This window comes from Taudactylus pleione, unplaced genomic scaffold (assembly GCF_031769625.1).
Source record: "Taudactylus pleione unplaced genomic scaffold, aTauple2 ptg000109l, whole genome shotgun sequence".
In the NCBI taxonomy this organism is placed as follows: Eukaryota; Metazoa; Chordata; class Amphibia; order Anura; family Myobatrachidae; genus Taudactylus; species Taudactylus pleione.
Genome location: NW_028284511.1, coordinates 6782730 through 6800654, shown reverse-complemented (window position 1 = coordinate 6800654; position 17925 = coordinate 6782730). Strand labels below are relative to the sequence as shown.

At 43.4% G+C, this 17925-nt stretch overlaps 1 protein-coding gene across 2 annotated transcripts in view; it reads left to right on the top strand.

The window, feature by feature from the left end:
• Positions 1-17925, top strand: part of TSPAN4 (tetraspanin 4) — a 752131-nt gene that overhangs the window by 531583 nt on the left and 202623 nt on the right. The window contains exon 5 of one of the 2 annotated variants that reach the window (XM_088470984.1): positions 6549-6628. In XM_088470984.1, the coding sequence (XP_088327110.1) occupies positions 6566-6628 (63 nt within the window). In that variant the 5' untranslated portion in view covers positions 6549-6565. Of the gene's footprint in view, positions 1-5761; positions 6629-17925 lie in introns of those variants that run through there. The other variant, XM_088470983.1, reaches the window with a different exon arrangement.

Below are 17925 nucleotides of genomic sequence, written 5' to 3'. Positions count from 1 at the left end.
ATCCTCTCCTGATTGCAGTTTGCTATTTGATCACTGTTCCTCTTTTCAGGTTTTACCTGGCCGAGTAATCGGGGGTCCCTGGGAAAATAGCTGCATTGAGCAGCCCCAAGGGCTCCAAATAAGAGGAGGGGGCACGTTAGATAAATATTTTCCAAGGTTGTAGTGCAGCTGTAATTGCTATGTTTGAAACTTGATTGCAATGTGGTTACTGAGCTACACAAGTAAGATCACCACTGTAAAACTGTAAAGGCGGGTATCCACTTGCCGATTAAAATGAGCGATATAACGATATCGTCATCGTACAATCGCTCATTAATCGTACACAAATCGGGCATGAAAGTTTAAAAAACGACCAGTGATACATGCTCTCGCTGGTCGCTTGCGACATCAATCATCGCCTGAACATGCTGGTCAATCTGCTGATAACGACAGATTGACCATGTTTAGGGATGAGGCAGGGTGCCTGCACTGAACGACATATCGTTCAGTGTAGGCACTGCGGGGTAAGAGGAACGACTGTACGATTACAATGTTGTAATCGTACTGTTGTTCCACTATCTGCAAGCACCAATACAAATCAAATGCCGAAATCTCCAATGCAACTTTTTCTGTGTCACAGTATGCAGACTGCTTCATCATCATCATCAATGGTGTGTCTAGTCACATTTGTCCAGTTAAATGAATATTCTGCAGCAAATATTCTCTTTTGATGTTAATATGTTGTATCATGGCAGCACTTCAACCAAAAGACTTGCATAATGTACAGGTTATATTTATTTATTTTTTAAGTTATGATTATAGTTAAATAATCATAAGGTTTCATGTAGATTTGTAAAATAGAGCAACTCTCATATGCGAGATATGTTTTAGTCATAAATAGCTTGTTAATGTAAGGAAAACATTCTGCTTTTTCAGTATATTGTTGCCACTGGTTACCAGTGTTATGTGGATTGTAAATTATTAACTCCTATTTCGCCATTTCTTTTAAATAGTTTTCTATATACTGTACATTTTTTTTCTTTACATTAAATATATTTTAAGGAAAGACACCCTTTGCCTATACACAGTAGAAGCAGCCAGTTTGTGGGCTGAATTAATATTCATAAGAATGCAGACTATTAAATTACTAGGAAGTGGTGAGAACACTAAGGCATACATAAGGACATATTACATCACTGAGACATGAGGCACTTCACTAGGAACTAGTTACATCACCAAGGCACTTAACTGATAACTAGTTACAACACTGAGATATGAGGCACTTCACTAGGAACTACTACATTGCATATGCACTTCACTAGGAACTAGGGGCCTGATTCACTGCAGAGCGCAACTGCAGTAGCGATTACGCATGCAGTTCAACTGCGATAGTATGCTAATCCATTTCGATTGCAATGCCATACACAGCACTGCATAAAGACGCCCACCTTACCTTACACATCCATAATGTTTAGCAAGACTGCAAAATCATCGGTACAATCGAGTACCATCGCAACCTCATAACACTTGCACAAGCCCTGACCTTACTTAGAAATTGATAACTTCCATGCACGCTATTTGCTTAGGCCATCAGAGTGGATAATTTATGCACGCTCCTGCAATGACATTGAAATGCACTGGCACGCCTGCGTTCGCCTGACCCCCCCCCCCCTCGTCACCACCTACAAATGGCACTTCCTGTCAAATACTCTGCGATAGGTCTGCGTAGTTACTGCAATCGCAGTTCTGATTACAGTGGCTAGTGCATGCGCAGTATGCAACAATCGGCCGATTGCGTGCCTAATCTTAGTTGCGTACGGTTGTGAATCAGGCCCTAGGTAGATTATTGAGGCATGAGGCTCTTTGTATTGTTCAATCCAATAGAACATATTAGTTCTCACTTGCAATAATACATGCATTCAATTAGAGAGATAATGCTGTGTGCAAAATCAAGTCAGTCCAGGCATTTTTATTAACCTTTATAGGAATATAGGGCCTGATTCATGGTCGGACGGTAATGCACATGCAACTGCATACTTTCACGGATCGCAGTAGCTAAAATATGCTAATGCAACAGATGGCAGGTTTTGTATTGAGACGCCCACCAGAGCACTTGTAGTTGGCCGCAACAGCGTACACAAACTCACCTTTGTATGCAGATCTTCAAAACATCGACAGCTCGAGCAAGTCTATGGTCACTCAGAATGGCTTAGGTAATTGAGATGCTGGAGGTTTGTGCTGTGCGTGTGCGATCGCAGAAGGAAATGGCGCGGACAAATATCCATTTTGTCCGGAACTCCCTGTAACCACCCACATAATGGGGGTTATCCACTTAGTGATTTAGCCAAGCGATTGCACGATAATGACATCGTTATCGTGCAATTGCTTGCAAATCGTGCATGCATCGGGCATGTTTGGCCGGAAGCGACCAGCGATGCGCGTGCCCGCCGGTCGCTTCTGACATCCGACATCGCCCGTACATGCTGGTCAACCTGACGATCACGTCAGGTTCAGCATGTGCGGAGATGGAGGGATGTGCCAGGACTGAACAAGTGAACGTTCAGTCTAGGCACAACACTAGATATACAAACGAGAGCACAACTGGAATGTCGTAATCGTGCTCTCTTTTGTATATCTATTAGTGGATACCCGCCTTAACGGTCTCTACCTGTCAATCAATTGTGAGGGAATCCTCACAGTCTGTGCAATCGCAATTCTTTTGCAGCGCGTGCGCTAAGCATGTATGCGCAGACCACCGATAATCGCTCAGGTGCGTGAACATCAGATTAGCGTTCAGCTCTGAATCAGGCCCATAGAGTGAAAATAAACCATTCTATACATGGTGAATATAGTACAGTACATTAACATTTACATCAGTGATGTCACTCTCCTTGGTGCTGAAATCTGAATTGTATTTCCTCCCAATCATATAAATAGTATTAAACCTGTATGTAGCCTGGCTGGAAATGTAAAGATATGGTCTATGTCAGTTAGTCTATTTTTGCATAGTAACATGAAAAATGGTTTTAATTGTGCTATTTATTGAAGGGGGGAGGGGGGGCGCACTTGTTTGTCGTAGACCATAATATACAGGAAAGCATCAGAACACAGTTTACAGAATGCACTTTGATAGTGAGTGGGTGTTCATAGAGATAAACTGCATCTTTATATCACAAAGGATGTTGAAAGTATATTAACACTTTCATGTTTACAATTCTGATTTTGAGTTTGGAGCAAAGCAAAAAAAACAAAGAAAATCAAATAACTTTGCACTTTGATGAAACCATGTTGCACTACAGGTGGGTAAGATTTTAAATATGCAGAGACAATTAGGTTTTGCAGAGGAGTGTCCAAACTGAAATTGAAATATAAAGGTGTCCATTATTTGTTAGCTACTTGCATAAACAGTAGTTACAGTCAGTGAGTAGTTACCCTGCCTGCATACAAAAACAATAAATGTATTTGCCCCCCTTGTATTGCAACATGGTATGCTCCAGGTGCAAAGTTACAGTACTTGCTTTTTTTGCTTTGTTCCCAACTCAGAATCAGCACCATGGAGGATAATTTTAAAATAAAAATGCTATATCCCGAAATGTCCTGTTATCCATAGAAGCTACAATGATTCTAGACCTTTTTATTACTACAGTTTAGATATGAATACATCTGATTGGTTAGAAGAGGCTACACTGCATACTGATGTGTTCATGCATCTAAAACACATGAGAAGCATGCTTTGCAAAATGATCACAGCTATTACGTTCTGTGTCCTATCGATTAGCATTGTAAGGATAGGTAATTTTGTGGGCTTTTTAACCACATGAGTGTATTCATTATGTTTACTGTGAAAAGATAAGATAAACACAAGTAAGATAAAGTAATGATAAAAAAAATGTTTTTATCATGGCTATGCCTGTAATATATTGTAATGATAGGTAACATAGAAACATAGAATTTGACGGCAGATAAGAAAACCACTTGGCCCATCTAGTCTGCCCATTTTTAAACATATTATTACATCAACCCTTATTGATCCTTACTTCTTCTGAAGGATATCCTTATGTCTATCCCATGCATGTTTAAATTGCTCTACTGTCTACCACCTTTGATTGGTGGCTATTCCACTTGTCCACTACCCTTTCTGTGAAGTTATTTTTCCTCAAATTTCCCCTGAACCTACCACCCCCCAGTTTCAGAACATGTCCTCTTGTTCTAATACTTCTCTTTCTTTGAAGAATGTCTCCTTCCTTTACCTTGTTAAAACCCTTTATATATTTGAATGTTTCTATCATGTCCCCCCTTTCCCTTCTCTGCTCCAAACTATACATATTAATATCTTTTAGTCTTTCCTGGTACGTTTTGTGGTGTAGACCTTGCACCATTTTAGTTGCCCTTCTTTGTACAGTCTCTAATGTATTAATATCCTTCAGGAGATACGGCCTCCAGAACTGAACACAGTATTCGCGATGAGGACGTACCAATGACCTATACAGGGGTATTATCACTTCTTTCTTTCTGCTACGGATTCCTCTCCCTATGCAACCAAGCATCTGACTTGCCTTCCTCATTGCTTTGTTACAATGTTTGCTTGCCTTTAAGTCACCTGTAATTTAGTGTTGTTGTTTTTTTAACCACACAAGTGTATTTTTTCAATAAATTCAATGGAAATTATTCAATTATGTTTACTGTGTAAAGACAAGATATACACAAGTAACACAAATAAAATAATAATAAAAAAGCACATTTTTATCATAGCTATTAAATGCCTGTAATATTTGTCATTCATTACTATTTTAAGTCCATAGGTCCCAATTTTATTTTATTTTTATTTTTTTTTTACTTTTCAATGTGTTATCTGTTACAATTATAGGACTGCTTCTCAGGAACAATGTGATTAATATCGTAGATACAATGTGTGTTTATGATGAAGTGCAGGATACAGAGTAATATCACTAACAAAACAACTAGATCCCATGGAAGCAACAATCAAAAGTTATTTTCTGTTACTAAAAGCACATAAACTTGAATAACAATTAAACCTGCTGCTATGGTTTGAAAACAAAGTTGTAGGGGCTTATGTAATTGGTTGCGAGCTGCAGCTGCTGCGAGAAAACCTGCGAGTGTTCCCGTCATTTCAAAGGCAAAACCAATTTGATTTTGCCTTTAAACTAATTGCTGCTTTAAAAATACCAGAAGACTCGCAGGAGTTCCTGCAGCGGCTGCAGATTGCAAAAATGACTTAAGCCCCTTAGTATGTTGACGGTTGTTTTGTTGTAATCATACAATGTTTTGTCTCTCTGGGTTGTAGCACAACATACGAGTGTTGCCGGGGAAAATTTAAATGCTGGTAGCGATTACCTAGCTCTCAAGTTCAGGAGTGTATAGAGCCTGTATACAGAGATTACATCTTCATGTAGCTTGTACATATTTCAGATTATAACGACAGAAAGTGCTTACTAAGAAAGACACAACTACATTAAACAGCCCACAAGTGTGGACATCACAAGTCCTATCACCGCTCCCTAATGCCTATTGATTTTTTAACCAGTTGAATGCTGGAGGGCTTCAAGGAAATGACTTGGTTCTCTCCCCTCTTGCTAGAAACTGTGATGATGGACCAAGATAAATTTGTGATTGGTTAGGAAGGGGGAAGCATCCTTGAGCGAGTGAGAGTGCTGAGCATGCATAAATAAGCCTGTAGGAGAAACCTCTCTCTGTTTCTCTCTCCCCTCTCTCTCCTGAGTGGACCACAGAGAAACTGCTTCTATGCATGCAAAACGGAGAGAGACATGGAAATGTCAAAAGGGAGGGGGAAATACAAGGAGAGAGTGAAACATTATCAGTGAGAGATGAGAGCAGTGTGAATGAAGCTCACTCTGTGTATGTGTGCGGACCAGCGAGGATCAAACAGGAGTGTATAAGAGAGGAGCAGATTAGTCTTGCCTGCTGCAGCTGGGGAGAGGGGGCCATGCCACCTGCACCTTACAGGCACCCTACAGCACAGCTGCCCTGCATGCAGACATGCGGTGGAGGCCAGAGTGGATGCTCCTAACACCGGGTTAGGGATTTTATCTGTTAGGGGCAGCTGCTAGCATGGCAACTTCTGCTGAAGACTGGTGGGTTGAATGGCACTCTGAATCATAACTCTTTCCAAAAAAAAGTGCACCTGCTATCTGCGCCTTGTTATTTGTAAGAATGGGTCAAATTTGCCATTGGATGGATTGACACTGACAATTAAGTTTAGGGATAAACCTTTCTATCCATCAGTTTTATCCCTCTCCATGCCCCCTAAACCCGTGCACCCACCTGCACCATGAGACGATCGAGCACGGATGAATCTACTTACCATCGCAGTCCATCCCTGGACAGCAAAGACTACTCTCTTCCCCAGGGTGGTGCATTCCGGCGCTATAGCAGCCTCTACGGGGGGCAGTTTGGGGCATCCACAGGTGGCTCTTTTTTTGGGTTTCACACTAACCCGGGTCCTAAAGCCACAAAATCTAAATACACATCCCCAAAGGGCAACAAGTACGTGGTGTTTTACCTGGATCTCTCCTTCATTTTCCTCCTAGAGCTGAAGAGGTGCAGGATGGCACAGAACTGCCTGCAGTGTATGAAATATCTCATGTTCGTCTTCAACCTCCTCTTTTGGGTGAGTTCCTGGGAAAAGGTGGGCGGGTGACTGAACATTTCCTTAAAGACAAATATATTGTTCTACCTTGGTGGCAGCTTGTTTAAGATTAGTTTTATTTTACTTGTCTATGTCTAGAAGTGTCATCCTCTTATGTGGTCTAAAACAGTTATGTGTTTAAAAGGTAAATTATTACACAAAATAGATACTAAAAATAAAAAGTATGTTAATGTATTAATAATTGCTACAACCCAGAACCCAGCCAGCTTTTCCGTGTGCTCATGTTATGAAATAGTAGAGCTGTCTCTTATGGCCTGGAGCCATTACTGAACTTCTGCATTTATAAACTAATGATGTGAATCAGTTATAATGGTCACTCTCTCTTGTGTTTATAGAATATGTTCAGGGCACTGATGACACTAATCTTATCTCTGAAATCTGGGGACAAGAGAAATGTTTGATATTGTATGGCTTTATTTGTTTTGCTTTCAGTATTGTCATATTCTGTTTCTTTTATGCTGCTGTATATCCACATCCCACACATTCTCTTCTTAAAGACAGATGTTCGGAAACTTGGCTAGCGCTACGCTAAGTGAACATAGCAAACTGCCTTAGAAGCCCAGTCACAATTGCAGGTTGAAAATCATTGAGATGACCTCATGACAGCCTTTTCCCAAATCACAAGCTTATGACTGAGGATCTCTATTTGGGCACTTAGGGGGTAGAATATAATTCTATCCAGAAAGAAAATCAGCCTTCTTATCCTATTTTGTGCTTAAAATTAAATATGCAAGTCCCCAGGGATGGAATCCCCAGATTCTTACATGTTCAGTTAATTCTGACTAGTATGATGTTTTTTTTTGTTTAAAACTTCTCTGCAGTAGCTATGCTTTAATTCCTAGTATATCATGTATCCAGCTGATATTTTCCCTGCAGCTTTATTAGCCTGGTGCTGTCACCTACTCTGCATCCTTATATTCCTCTGTATGTCGTATAACCTGCTCTAGAAGAAACTCCCTATGTGTATATAATGCACTGTACGATGCTTTCACTGCTGGATTGTAGCCTTGAGTGTTTTTCTTATATTTAGGTGTAAATGAGTTTACTGTACTTCAATTCAAAGCAGTTTGTGTTGCTACTAAAAGCGAGTAATATGTCTTGTCGTAGCTATGATACATGCAGAAGATGGATTGGCACATAAGTGATGAGCGATCAGGGTTTCCAAGCTGTTAAGGGCAAAGACAAACTGATTACTGTAGAATTCACCCTAAAGAAAAACAGTACAACATGTTCTTCTATTTCTATTCTTGACAATCCTGAATAATGGATCATTAAACCTAAAACATATTCCATCTTCTATCTTGAGCATATAGCATGTAGCTTTTTATTTATACAACTAGTAGTTGCGCACATTGCCTTTCCTATTTTTACATACATCTGCTTCCATTAGTGCATTATATATATTTATTATACAACTGTTTCCACTAGCTACTTTTATTTATACTCATTACTGCTCCTGCCAATTCCTCTTATTTATACATATTACTTATCCCATCTATACATTTCACTGATCCCGCATGCTCCTCCAATTTATACACATCACTGCTCCCGCATGCTCCTCCTATTTATACACATCACTGCTCCCGCATGCTCCTCCTATTTATACACATCACTGCTCCCGCATGCTCCTCCTATTTATACACATCACTGCTCCCGCATGCTCCTCCTATTTATACACATCACTGCTCCCGCATGCTCCTCCTATTTATACACATCACTGCTCCCGCATGCTCCTCCTATTTATACTCTTTACTGCTCCTGCCAATTCCTCTTGTTTATACATATAACTTATCCCATCTATACATTTCACCGATCCCACATACTCCTCCTATTTATACACATGACTGCTCCCAAATGCTCCTCCTATGCATACACATCACTGCTTCCACATACGCCTCCACATGACGGCTCCCGCATGCTCCTTCTATTTATACACATCACTGCTCCCGCATGCTCCTTCTATTTATACACATCACTGCTCCCGCATGCTCCTCCTATTTATACACATCACTGCTCCCGCATGCTCCTCCTATTTATACACATCACTGCTCCTGCATGCTTCTCCTATTTATACACATCACTGCTCCTGCATGCTCCTACTATTTATACACATCACTGCTCCCGCATGCTCCTACTATTTATACACATCACTGCTCCCACATGCTCCTCCTATTTATACACATCACTGCTCCCGCATGCTCCTCCTATTTATACACATCACTGCTCCCGCATGCTCCTCCTATTTATACATCTCTGCTCCCACATGCTCTTCCTATTTATACACATCACTGCTCCCGCATGCTCCTCCAATTTATACACATCACTGCTCCTGCATGCTCCTCCTATTTATACACATCATTGCTCCCGCATGCTCCTCCTATTTATACATTTCACTGCTCCCACATGCTCTTCCTATTTATACATTTCATTGCTCCCACATGCTCCTCCTATTTATACATATCACTGCTCCCGCATCCTCCTCCTATTTATACACATCACTGCTCCCGCATGCTCCTCCTATTTATACACATCACTGCTCCCACATGCTCCTCCTATTTATACACATCACTGCTCCCGCATGCTCCTCCTATTTATACAAATCACTGCTCCCACATGCTCCTCCTATTTATACATTTCACTGCTCCCGCCTGCTCCTCCTATTTATACATTTCACTGCTTCCGCCTGCTCCTCCTATTTATACACATCACTGCTCCCACATGCTCCTCCTATTTATACACATCACTGCTCCCACATGCTCCTCCTATTTATACATTTCACTGCTCCCGCCTGCTCCTCCTATTTATACACATCACTGCTCCCGCATGCTCCTCCTATTTATACACATCACTGCTCCCGCCTGCTCCTCCAATTTATACACATCACTGATCCCGCCTGCTCCTCCTATTTATACACATGACGGCTCCCAAATGCTCCTCCTATGCATACACATCACTGCTTCCACATACGCCTCCACATGACGGCTCCCGCATGCTCCTTCTATTTATACACATAACTGCTCCCGCATGCTCCTTCTATTTATACACATCACTGCTCCCGCATGCTCCTCCTATTTATAGACATCACTGCTCCCGCATGCTCCTCCTATTTATACACATCACTGCTCCTGCATGCTCCTCCTATTTATACACATCACTGCTCCTGCATGCTCCTACTATTTATACACATCACTGCTCCCGCATGCTCCTACTATTTATACACATCACTGCTCCCACATGCTCCTCCTATTTATACACATCACTGCTCCCGCATGCTCCTCCTATTTATACACATCACTGCTCCCGCATGCTCCTACTATTTATACATCTCTGCTCCCACATGCTCTTCCTATTTATACACATCACTGCTCCCGCATGCTCCTCCTATTTATACACATCACTGCTCCTGCATGCTCCTCCTATTTATACACATCATTGCTCCCGCATGCTCCTCCTATTTATACATTTCACTGCTCCCACATGCTCTTCCTATTTATACATTTCATTGCTCCCACATGCTCCTCCTATTTATACATATCACTGCTCCCGCATCCTCCTCCTATTTATACACATCACTGCTCCCGCATGCTCCTCCTATTTATACACATCACTGCTCCCACATGCTCCTCCTATTTATACACATCACTGCTCCCGCATGCTCCTCCTATTTATACAAATCACTGCTCCCACATGCTCCTCCTATTTATACATTTCACTGCTCCCGCCTGCTCCTCCTATTTATACATTTCACTGCTCCCGCCTGCTCCTCCTATTTATACACATCACTGCTCCCACATGCTCCTCCTATTTATACACATCACTGCTCCCACATGCTCCTCCTATTTATACATTTCACTGCTCCCGCCTGCTCCTCCTATTTATACACATCACTGCTCCCGCATGCTCCTCCTATTTATACACATCACTGCTCCCGCCTGCTCCTCCAATTTATACACATCACTGATCCCGCCTGCTCCTCCTATTTATACACATGACGGCTCCCGCATGCTCCTCCTATTTATACATTTCACTGCTCCCGCATGCTCCTTCTATTTATACACATCACTGCTCCCGCATACTCCTCCTATTTATACATTTCACTGCTCCCGCCTGCTCCTCCTATTTATACATTTCACTGATCCCGCATGCTCCTCCTATTTATACACATCACTGCTTCCGCATGCTTCTCCTATTTATACACATCACTGCTCCTGCATGCTTCTCCTATTTATACACATCACTGCTCCTGCATGCTTCTCCTATTTATACACATCACTGCTCCCGCATGCTCCTCCTGTTTATACACATCACTGCTCCCGCATGCTCCTCCTATTTATACACATCACTGCTCCCGCATGCTTCTCCTATTTATACATTTCACTGCTCCCGCATGCTCCTCCTATTTATACACATGACGGCTCCTGCATGCTCCTCCTGTTTATACACATGACTGCTTCCGCATCCTCCTCCTATTTATACATTTCACTGCTCCCGAATGCTTCTCCTATTTATACATATCACTGCTCCTGCATCTCCTATTTATACACATCACTGCTCCCGCATGCTCCTCCTATTTATACACATCACTGCTCCTGCATCTCCTATTTATACACATCACTGCTTCCGCATGCTCCTCCTATTTATACACATGACGGCTCCTGCATGCTCCTCTTGTTTATACACATCACTGCTCCTGCATGCTCCTCCTATTTATACACATCACTGCTCCCGCATGCTCCTCCTAATTATACACATGACGGCTCCTGCATGCTCCTCCTGTTTATACACATGACTGCTTCCCCACGCTCCTCCTATTTATACATTTCACTGCTCCCGCATGCTTCTCCTATTTATACACATCACTGATCCCAAATGCTCCTCCTATTTATACATTTCACTGCTCCCGCATGCTTCTCCTATTTATACACATCACTGATCCCAAATGCTCCTCCTATTTATACACATGACGGCTCCTGCATGCTCCTCTTGTTTATACACATCACTGCTCCCGCATGCTCCTCCTATTTATACACATGACTGCTCCCGCATGCTCCTCCTATTTATAAACATGACTGCTCCCGCATGCTCCTCCAATTTATACACATCACTGCTCCTGCATGCTCCTCCTATTTATACACATCACTGCTCCCACATGCTCCTCCTATTTATACACATCACTGCTCCCGCATGCTCCTCCTATTTATACACATCACTGCTCCTGTATCTCCTATTTATACACATCACTGATCCCGCATGCTCCTCCTATTTATACACATCACTGCTCCTGCATCTCCTATTTATACACATCACTGCTTCCGCATGCTCCTCCTATTTATACACATCACTGCTCCCACATGCTCCTCCTATTTATACACATGACGGATCCTGCATGCTCCTCCTGTTTATACACATCACTGCTCCCGCATGCTCCTCCTATTTATACACATCACTGCTCCTGCATGCTCCTCCTATTTATACACATCACTGCTCCTGCATGCTCCTCCTATTTATACACATCACTGCTCCTTCATGCTCCTCCTATTTATACACATCACTGCTCCTGCATCTCCTATTTATACACATCACTGCTCCTGCATCTCCTATTTATACACATCACTGCTTCCGCATGCTCCTCCTATTTATACACATCACTGCTTCCGCATGCTCCTCCTATTTATACACATCACTGCTCCCACATGCTCCTCCTATTTATACACATGACGGCTCCTGCATGCTCCTCCTGTTTATACACATCACTGCTCCCGCATGCTCCTCCTATTTATACACATCACTGCTCCTGCATGCTCCTCCTATTTATACACATCACTGCTCCTGCATGCTCCTCCTATTTATACACATCACTGCTCCTGCATGCTCCTCCTATTTATACACATCACTGCTCCTTCATGCTCCTCCTATTTATACACATCACTGCTCCCGCATGCTCCTCCTATTTATACACATCACTGCTCCTGCATGCTCCTCCTATTTATACACATCACTGCTCCCGCATGCTCCTCCTATTTATACACATCACTGCTCCTTCATGCTCCTCCTATTTATACACATGACTGCTCCCGCATGCTCCTCCTATTTATACACATCACTGCTCCCGTATGCTCCTCCTATTTATACACATCACTGCTCCCGCATGCTCCTCCTATTTATACACATCACTGCTCTCGCATGCTCCTCCTATTTATACACATTACTGCTCCTGTATCTCCTATTTATACACATCACTGATCCCACATGCTCCTCCTATTTATACACATCACTGCTCCCGCATCTCCTATTTATACACATCACTTCTTCCGCATGCTCCTCCTATTTATACAGTTCACTGCTCCCGCCTGCTCCTTCTATTTATACACATCACTGCTCCCGCATGCTCCTCCTATTTATACACATGACGGCTCCTGCATGCTCCTCCTGTTTATACACATGACTGCTTCCGCATGCTCCTCCTATTTATACATTTCAGTGCTCCCGCATGCTTCTCCTATTTATACACATCACTGATCCCAAATGCTCCTCCTATTTATACACATCACTGCTCCCGCATGCTCCTCCTATTTATACACATCACTGCTCCTGCATCTCCTATTTATACACATCACTGCTTCCGCATGCTCCTCCTATTTATACACATGACGGCTCCTGCATGCTCCTCTTGTTTATACACATCACTGCTCCTGCATGCTCCTCCTATTTATACACATCACTGCTCCCACATGCTCCTCCTATTTATACACATCACTGCTTCCGCATGCTCCTCCTATTTATACACATCACTGCTCCCGCATGCTCCTCCTATTTATACACATCACTGCTCCTGTATCTCCTATTTATACACATTACTGATCCCGCATGCTCCTCCTATTTATACACATCACTGCTCCTGCATCTCCTATTTATACACATCACTGCTTCCGCCTGCTCCTCCTATTTATACACATCACTGCTCCCACATGCTCCTCCTATTTATACACATGACTGCTCCCGCATGCTCCTCCTATTTGTACACATCACTGCTCCCGCATGCTCCTCCTATTTATACACATCACTGCTCCCACATGCTCCTCCTATTTATACACATGACGGCTCCTGCATGCTCCTCCTGTTTATACACATCACTGCTCCTGCATGCTCCTCCTATTTATACACATCACTGCTCCTGCATGCTCCTCCTATTTATACACATCACTGCTCCTTCATGCTCCTCCTATTTATACACATCACTGCTCCTGCATGCTCCTCCTATTTCTACACATCACTGCTCCCGCATGCTCCTTCTATTTATACACATCACTGCTCCCGCATGCTCCTCCTATTTATACACATGACTGCTCCCGCATGCTCCTCCTATTTATACACATCACTGCTCCCGCATGCTCCTTCTATTTATACACATCACTGCTCCCGCATGCTCCTCCTATTTATACACATCACTGCTCCCGCATGCTCCTCCTATTTATACACATCACCGCTGCTGTATCTCCTATTTATAGACATCACTGATCCCACATGCTCCTCCTATTTATACACATCACTGCTCCCGCATCTCCTATTTATACACATCACTTCTTCCGCATGCTCCTCCTATTTATACAGTTCACTGCTCCCGCCTGCTCCTTCTATTTATACACATCACTGCTCCCGCATGCTCCTCCTATTTATACACATTACTGCTCCCACATGCTCCTCCTATTTATACACATCACTGCTCCCGCATGCTCCTCCTATTTATACACATGACTGCTCCCGCATGCTTCTCCTATTTATACACATCACTGCTCCTGCATGCTCCTACTATTTATACACATCACTGCTCCCGCATGCTCCTCCTATTTATACACATCACTGCTCCTGCATGCTCCTCCTATTTGTACACATCACTGCTCCTTCATGCTCCTCCTATTTATACACGACTGCTCCCGCATGCTCCTCCTATTTATACACATGACTGCTCCTGCATGCTCCTCCTATTTGTACACATCGCTGATCCCGCATGCTCCTCCTATTTATACACATCACTGCTCCCGCATGCTCCTCCTATTTGTACACATCACTGCTCCCTCATGCTCCTCCTATTTAAACACATGACTGCTCCCGCATGCTCCTCCTATTTATACACATGACTGCTCCCGCATGCTCCTCCTATTTGTACACATGACTGATCCCGCATGCTCCTCCTATTTATACACATCACTGCTCCCGCATGCTCCTCCTATTTATACACATCTCTGCTCTCGCATGCTCCTCCTATTTATACACATCTCTGCTCCCGCATGCTCCTCCTATTTATACACATCACTGCTCCCGCATGCTCCTCCTATTTATACACATGACTGCTCCCGCATGCTCCTCCTATTTATACACATCACTGCTCCTGCATGCTCCTCCTATTTATCCACATCACTGCTCCAGCATGCTCCTCCTATTTATACACATCACTGCTCCTGCATGCTCCTCCTATTTATACACATCACTGCTTCTGCATTCTCCTCCTATTTATACACATCACTGCTCCCGCATGCTCCTCCTATTTATACACATGACTGCTCCTGCATGCTCCTCCTATTTATACACATCACTGCTCCCGCATGCTCCTCCTATTTATACACATGACTGCTCCCGCATGCTCCTCCTATTTATACACATCACTGCTCCTGCATGCTCCTCCTATTTATCCACATCACTGCTCCAGCATGCTCCTCCTATTTATACACATCACTGCTCCTGCATGCTCCTCCTATTTATACACATCACTGCTCCTGCATTCTCCTCCTATTTATACACATCACTGCTCCCGCATGCTCCTCCTATTTATACACATGACTGCTCCTGCATGCTCCTCCTATTTATACACATGACTGCTCCTGCTTGCTCCTGGTATTTATACATTTCACTTATCCCGCATGCTCCTGGTATTCATACACTTCACTGCTCCCGCATGCTCCTCCTATTTATACACATTACTGCTCCCAAATACTCCTATTTATACACATCTCTGCTCCCGCATGCTCCTCCTATTTGTACACATCACTGCTCCCGCATGCTCCTCCTATTTATACACATCACTGCTCCCGCATACTCCTCCTATTTATACATAGCACATAGACAAGTGAATTGAATCCCACATAACAGCAGGTTGCAGTAATCAAAAAGTGAGATAATGGTGTGGTGAGAGGGGTTGCCTCTCACCTGAATTGCCCACATTTCTGTGGGATCAGCTCCCTTCAAGGGAGGCTACAGTGAATCCTGTGCATTCCGCAGTAGCAGTGGAGGTGTGGAATTCCAGGTTTTCACAGTTGCACAGGGCCAGCTGCAGCTCATTACTGAGAGACAGAAAGAGTTTAAAACTCTCATACACCTAGTGCTCTGGGCACTGATGCCTGTTAGAGGCCAGTTAGTAGGCCAAAGTGACTAGTGCCAAAGGGCTGTGCTGGGAGGAAATGGCTGATAGCAGCTGTAAGCCACTGCTGACTGATAAGCACGAGGAGTGCTGGGACCTTTTATGTTCACTTGTTTAATTTTTGTATGTACCTGTTGTTTCAGGCCTAAGCCTGAGTATGCTAAAGTGCAGTGTGTGCTGCCATTAAAGACACTGTTTTACTGAATATCTGCCTGTCTAAATGCTCCTCATTTCTACACCCCTTGTTACATTGGTTAAGGGCAATGATTGGAAGTAGGTGAAATTACTGCATGAGGGACTGGATGTGTAATGGAGATCTGAGGGACGAGCCAGTCTGCATATATAGGGGATTATGGAGAGTGTGATGTTATTCATGTTGGGGGAGACTACAGGGGGGTGTTAAAACTGACAAGATTGAAGATGATTAGTTTAGTATGACACATGATGAGTTTAGCTAGCATTGAGGCGTCTAAGTGGAGATTATGTGAAGTATACTGGATAAATTGGATACAAGCGAACCAGAGAGGTTAGCGAAGGAGCACTAGATTTGGTGTTGTATGCACAGATGTGATAACAGACGCTCAATGAGCACATATTTTCACCAAGAGAATACTTATAAAAAGAGAAAAGCAGAAGGCAAAGAGCTGGGGGACCCCATCAGGTAGTAGGGGTGGAGGCGATGATATGTAACAGGTAGAAACTGTAAAGAAGTGTTTATGAATATAGGAGGTGTTGAAGAAGAGAAAGATGTCACCAAGGTCAAGGTAGTGATGGTTGTGTAGGAGAAGAGGTCAGAGAGATTATTCAGGTAACAATGCCAAGGGGAAAGGTTTAGGGCACAGTATCCCAAACTTCTCCATTACAGTCCAAGTTTTAGGGCAGCCATGCTTAAGCACAGTTGATTTAATTAGTACCTAAGTCAATTTGATATAACCATCTGGATTCAAGCATGGATATCCTTAGAACCTGGACTGTAGTGGCAGAGAATGTGAAACTCTGGTTTAAAGGGGAAATGGAAAGAAGCAGTGGCAGGACAGAAATAGTTGGTAGAGGATTGGAGGAGAAGGCGAGTGGGGTGCTAGTTCTGGGAAGAGGAGATTCCTTGATGGATAATGTACATTTTACCTTTGAAGTATGATGCATAATCTAGAACAATGGGTGAAGGAGAGGGTGTAAAAGTAGGCAAGAGATCGAGTTGAAAGTAGCAAGAGTTCAAAGGGGTCAACACATATGGTTTTAGGGACATAAAGTAGTTTTGCTTTGCAAGAGAGAAGGCAAGTATAGTAAGTAAACACAATCATTTTGTTGAAGAGAAATAGTGAGTCTTTTCCAATTGGAGGTATGAATACTGAGTCCATCATCCTGTCGGTGTGGGTTTAAGCAGAGGGCCTGATTCAGACCCGCTCACAAGCGCTATGAGCTCGCAAGCAGGTCGATGGCCGGGCAGTTCGCATGTGAGCCCCGGAGCGAGCGAGAAATCCCTCGCTCTGGGGCTCGCAGCAAAACAGGGCGGCTGTCGATGTTGATCGACAGCTCGCCCCGTTTTGTAGGTGGGGAGGGGGGGTGGCTGACCAAACGGAGTCGTTCCCAAAGGAACGCCTGCCGTTTGAGGGCGGCCTTACTGACATCACCAGTGATGTCAGTAGTGAGCTTCTGGCTCTATTAGAGCCGGAAGCTCACTGGGGCTTGCGGCAGACGAGACACCACAAAGGTCTCGTCGCAAGTGAGATGGTCGCGACCATCACCTGGCTGCTCGCAAAAGCTGTGGGTGGTCACCCACAGCATAGCGGGCGGCCAGGACGCCGGTTTAAAAAAAAGCGTCCGCCCTGATTCAGAGTGAGCG